At 31.7% G+C, this 5,738-nt stretch overlaps 1 protein-coding gene across 1 annotated transcript; it reads left to right on the top strand.

Moving 5' to 3' along the window:
* The first annotated feature begins 3,408 nt into the window (after positions 1 to 3,408).
* LOC133832604 (protein ALP1-like) lies at positions 3,409 to 4,788 on the top strand. Its single transcript, XM_062262923.1, has 4 exons — positions 3,409 to 3,486; positions 3,763 to 3,927; positions 4,021 to 4,249; positions 4,328 to 4,788. The coding sequence occupies exons 1-4, from the start codon at positions 3,409 to 3,411 to the stop codon at positions 4,786 to 4,788; spliced, it is 933 nt and encodes a 310-aa protein (XP_062118907.1).
* Positions 4,789 to 5,738: the final 950 nt, after the last annotated feature.

Here is a 5,738-nt window from a genome sequence, read left to right as displayed (position 1 = left end):
ATCTCCCAACTCCAGATCTCATTCCAGATCTCCCAACTCCAGATCTCCCTCTCTTTTGTGTTTGTTGCACCAGCCACATAAGGTATTACTAAGCTTTGGGTTTGAAGTTATGTGCGAGTATATGATTTTTTTTTTCTTTGTATACAATTACTGAAAATTCTTTCTACTTCATATTATTTCGGTGAAGATTTAGTACTATATAGTGTTTTATGTTATTACGTTTCGGAAAAATAAGTGATGGGTACCATACTACAAGACATCTACCAATGAAGAAGTAAAATCTTCTCTGTATATATATATATATGTCAAAATTTGACCAAGTAAAATCTATCATCGCTCTCTCTCTCTATATATATATAACTAAAATCTTCTCTATATATGTATATATATATATATATGTGTGTCAAATTTTTTTGAAATTTGACCAAGTTAATAGTTGTATGATATTGGAGTGATTGTTATTGTTGTTAATGATTCAAGTGAAAAGATTACAGTAAGAGCATTAATGAAATATGCACCACTATTAACAGAGCTGCAAAAATGTAAAAGTAAAATTGTACAATTTTTATGTATATATGTACGTGCAAAGGGAGGGTCCCATATTACCTATTATCAGTCAATAGAATTTATATGGTATAATTACTCAGTAGCTTGTTTTTAATTTCTAAGAAAGTTTCTTAGATAGAGACTTGCATTCTTTGGATGCTTATAGCAGTGTGTACTTGCAGACAAGTACACTATCTCAAAACTAACATACTAATTAGCAAATGGTGTGTAGACTTGTGCTTATTATATGTTATTACAATTTAATCAACTCTGTATAGAAATGTACAATTGAGTGAACCATAAACTTTTCTAGTTCACTAGTTTTCTGGTGCTGGCCTCTATTCTTAAAGTTGGAATTTTGTTGTAGTGTATCTCCCATCACATAACATATATATGTTATATATATATATATATTTATTTATTTATAAGGCTCAAACTAATAGATTTTATGTAGCTATCACTACAGTCTCTTTGATGTAGATATCAGGTGTTGTTATGTCCATTTGTTAGCTATTTTAGATTCATTTCCTTATGTGTTTATTATGTGATGTTGTTTTACTGGGTCTTCTATGAGTTATTGTTGTTGGATTTAGATATTTTTTTTACTGAAGTTTACTTGAAATATATTATGTTCAATTTTAAAATATTAATGAGAATTTAGAGGAAGTAATTTAGAAGAAAAGATTGAGATTGAAGTGTGTGGCAGTAAAGCCACTTTAAGAAGTATTCTTGTTTTTTTTTTTAAATAATGATGTTGCTTTACTAGTATTTTATGAATTATTACTATTAGATACTTTTTGGAGAACAGTAGTAAAAAGTGATAATGTTTCTTACACACTTGGTTGGCCGTACTAGTTTTGCTCCTGTAGACATTGGTTTTCTTTCATTGAGTTTGCCATTTATGTTCCCTATGTTAGTCATTTGTGAGTTTGATGCTTTTGATGTGTGTATATATACTCTAGTACACACGCTTGATTGATTTTGTTTAATTTGTTTTCTTTTGAATACATTTTTGGTAATTGATATCAACATAAGTATGTTTGGTATTTGTGAATGCAATGCTTATTCTTGCTATTAGTCAAATATTTATTAGACTCCATATATCAATGATTTAAATCATTAGACCTTGATGCAATATAGAAACGTTTTGCTAATTATAAGTTTATAACATCAAATCATACTTTGTTTTGCTGTGAGGGAACTTGACGAGTGCATATTTTGCTTAAACTTGTAGTATAACTTTTTTGATATTATATATATATATATATGTCCATCAATCAACTGGATCTATATATATATATATATTAGTCAAACTCATTGATTGTGAGCTAACTCAACTCTTGGACTTATATTAGTTTGTGCTTAGATTTTGGTTGCAACACAAAGAAAATCTTCTTTGCATAATTATTTCTTTATTAAATATTTATGGTAAAATTGACTTTTTTAATCGTTGTATGTTGTAATGCAGTGAACAAGCATGGTAGTGAAACATTTTAGTCCCTTTGTTCTCAATCTGCAACATCTGAGGTGAGCTCTTTTTCTCACTCACTCCACTTTCTTTACATCTTGGAATTCTTTGATTTGAATGTTTGATTTTGAAAACTTGGGCTAATAAATTTAAAATAAGCATTATTTATGAAGACATAGATTGTGATAGTTAAAATTATGATTAGATGGATGCGAAGAATGTAGACATTGACGATCATGCTTCTTGGCCTGCGGCTATTGAATCCCATTTTATTAATCTTCTATATGAAGAGGCCAAAAAAGGATTGCAAACAACAACCTTGGACAAAAAATGATGGTTAAAACTAGAAAATGACATATTTAATTCTTTTGGAAAGAGATATAAAATGCCTCAATTGAAATCCAAATTCAATCGATTGAGAAAGGCACATCGAGAATTTTCTCATCTTTTGGAACAAAATGGTATGGGATGGGATCCTCAAACAAATACTGTTACAGCAAGTGATGAAGTATGGGATACTTATCTAAAGGTAATAGACTTATAATATATTTGTGTTGTTGATTACTTGATTATTCTAAATTCATGTTATGTAGTAATGTTGTGTGTTTTTGGATTTTTGTAGAAATATCCAAATGCAAAGAGATTTCGAAAAAAAAAGATTGCAACATTATGAGATGCTTGGAGAAATATTCAATAATATAACAACCACTGGTGGTATGAGTTATGCCTCCACTCAACTTCCCCCTTCTTCAGTTGAGGAACGCCAACAAGAGCGTCATTTTGTTGGCACTGGATCACATGTTTATGTTGGTTTTGAATTTGATGGTGATAATTATGGAGAGGAAGAAGAAGTTACTGGTGTACGTCATCGAGCTACTTCTACTCCACCAGATGCACCAAAACCAAAAGAGAAAAAGAACAAAGGGACTAATTCTGCCTTCAACCAAGTGATGGAAGAACTTGCAAAAAGTATTTCTGCTAAGACTGAGGCATCATTAGCACAGAGTGAGACTATGCGTAAGTATTATGAATCGAGAGAAAGGAGAATTAACGAGGAAACCAGCAATGTCTCTAATTCTTATAATGCGGAAGATTGTCAAAACATTCTTGATGGTATTCCAGATCTGGATAACAAAATATACCTCAAAGTGTTGCATGAGTTTGTAGCAACCCCAGAATGGCGTGGAATATTCATGAGAATGAATGAGGAGCGTCGACGTGCTTATCTTGATTCATTGTTGGAGTGATTTAATATTATTTATTTATTATGACTTTGTCTGTTATATACTACTAAACCATGAAGTTTACATTTTCTTAGATAATGTGTAATGAACTTGACTTGGTGTTTATTGTCATGATTGAAATTTTATTATTGTCATAATTAGGTACCTAAGATGGATGATTCAGATGAGGTGTTTGAAATATTATTTGGTGATACTTCGTCTTCATCAAGCAAGGAATTAATTGGTCAAGTTCTCATGGCTAATCAAATACATGAGATGCAAAAATGTCAATAGATTAGACGACCACTGCGCACTTAAGATATGTCTGGACGTCAATATTTACTTGAGCTGCTAAATGGACATCCTGGTAGATTGTTTTACACAATTAGAATGGACGTTAATACTTTTAGATCTTTATGTCGTCGATTAGTTGAAATGGAATTCATAGAACATGACAGGGTAATTAATGTTGAAGAAGTTGTTCTCATGTTTCTATGGATAGTAACACATAACCAACGAGTTTAGACTGTGGCCGAAAGATTTCAACATTCGGTAGAAACTGTTTGTCGTCAGTTTGGCAGAGTGCTAGATGCATTGCGTTATTTACGAAATGAAGTAATAAGGCCTCTTCACTTTAACACTGTGCAAGCAGAAATTCAAAATAATCCGAAGTATTTCCCATGGTTTAAGGTAAATTTTATTTATTAATTTTAATAAAATACTAGTTATAATTCTTATCAATTTAATTGAAATTGGTAATGAATTATCTGATTTGTTCTGTAGGATTGTGTTGGAGCAATTGATGGTACTCATGTAAGTGCAGTTGCACCAGCTCTAAAACAACTTGCATATAGAGGAAGAAAAGTAGATGTAACACAAAATGTAATGGCTGCATGCTCCTTTAATATGATGTTTACTTATGTCTACGCTGGATGGGAAGGAATAGCCAATGACTCTCGAGTGCTTCTTGATGCAATTAGAAAATATGATAACTTTCCTATGCCATCACCAGGTCTTAAATTACACTTGTCTTTATGCATTATAATTTTATTTCACATTCCCTTATTAATAATAAGTGATTTTAATATAGGTAAATACTACGTTGTTGATTCTGGCTTTCCAAATATGTATGGATTTCTAGCACCATATCGTGGTGAACGTTATCACTTACGTCACTTTAGAGGAAGAGGGAACCATCCTAGAGGTGCGTTGGAGTTATTCAATTATAGGCACTCATCATTGCGTAATGTGATTGAACGTTGTTTTGGACTTCTAAAAGCCAGGTTTCCAATTTTGATGTCAATGCCTCCATACTTGCTTGGAAAGCAACATCGAATACCAATAGCATGTTGTACTATCCACAACTGGATCAAAATGCATTCTATTAATAATAGAATGTTTGAACAATATTCAGTTGATGCCACACTTGTTGAAGATATTGAGGGAACTGAAAGGCAATCTAATACAACAATAGAAAACCAACAAGAAGGAGATGAAGTAGGAATTTCTGAAGCACCAGAGATTAATTTTAGTCAAGCGTATATGGCTTAGATGGGAAATGTTAGAGATGACATTGTTGGACAAATGTGGCTTAGTTATAACAACAACGTTTAGTTAATTAAAAAAATGTAACTTTAATTTAGAAAAAAATCAAAAGTAATGACAATGTAATATTGTTATGAATTTTATCAATACATTATTATTACATTTTAATTTATCAATATAATTAAATTTTACTTAATTAAATCTACTGATAAACCACAATTTAATATTATACAACTTATGTATATAAAATTAAAATAATATTAAGATTCAGCTGAACCAATCACATATTCAGTTTCTGTTATATTTTCAAATTTAATACCAATCACAAATTCATTTTTTTAAAACTCAAAAACAGTTTACTGACATTGAACCAATCACATTTTCAGAAACATGTTTTTAGTTACAAAATTCAGATTTTCATTTCAGAATCTCAGTTTTTAAAAACACAATTTTCTAATTGCGAACAAATCAGACCCTTAAGATTCTTTGTGTTCTTCATGTTCTTGAAGAAAATAGTTGAGGTTAGCTTAATTTTTTGAAATGCATGTGTTTCCAGGGAGTTACGGTCGTGTTGATGGTGGTTAGGTGCTATCAAACTCTTCTGAAGCTCGGAATTGAGCTTGAAACTCTGAATTGGACTTGGATTTAAGATTTTGGGGTAAGTTTTCAAAGTTCAAATGGTGTCGCAGCTCTAAATGGACTTGGATTTAGCTGCCCAACTGAACAATACCCATCAGCAAAAGAAGCTCAAATTTGGGTCCAATGGTGAGTTTAAGATACTGCAAGTGGCAGGTATGCACTTTGGTGATGGAAAGTCCACTCCTTGTCTTGATGTGCTCCCAAGACAGGAGAAGGGTTTCTTTGATCTCAACACCTCCGCCTTCATCCACTTCATGATCCTCGCCGAGATATCCAATCTCATCGTTTTCACTGGTAATATTCTCTTTTCCTTCTTT

Source organism: Humulus lupulus, chromosome 4, assembly GCF_963169125.1.
Source record: "Humulus lupulus chromosome 4, drHumLupu1.1, whole genome shotgun sequence".
Classification (NCBI taxonomy): Eukaryota; Viridiplantae; Streptophyta; class Magnoliopsida; order Rosales; family Cannabaceae; genus Humulus; species Humulus lupulus.
The sequence above is the reverse complement of the archived record's forward strand: the minus strand, read 5'-3'. Positions and strand labels throughout refer to the sequence as shown.

Excerpts from the sequence above, each read along its gene's own strand:
- LOC133832604 (XM_062262923.1), top strand. The coding sequence starts at position 3,409 with ATGGATGATTCAGATGAGGTGTTTGAAATATTATTTGGTGATACTTCG. Across the intron at positions 3,487-3,762 it reads GCAAGGAATTAATTGGTCAA|ACTGTGGCCGAAAGATTTCA; the intron begins GTTCTCATGGCT and ends CAACGAGTTTAG. Across the intron at positions 4,250-4,327 it reads CTTTCCTATGCCATCACCAG|GTAAATACTACGTTGTTGAT; the intron begins GTCTTAAATTAC and ends ATTTTAATATAG.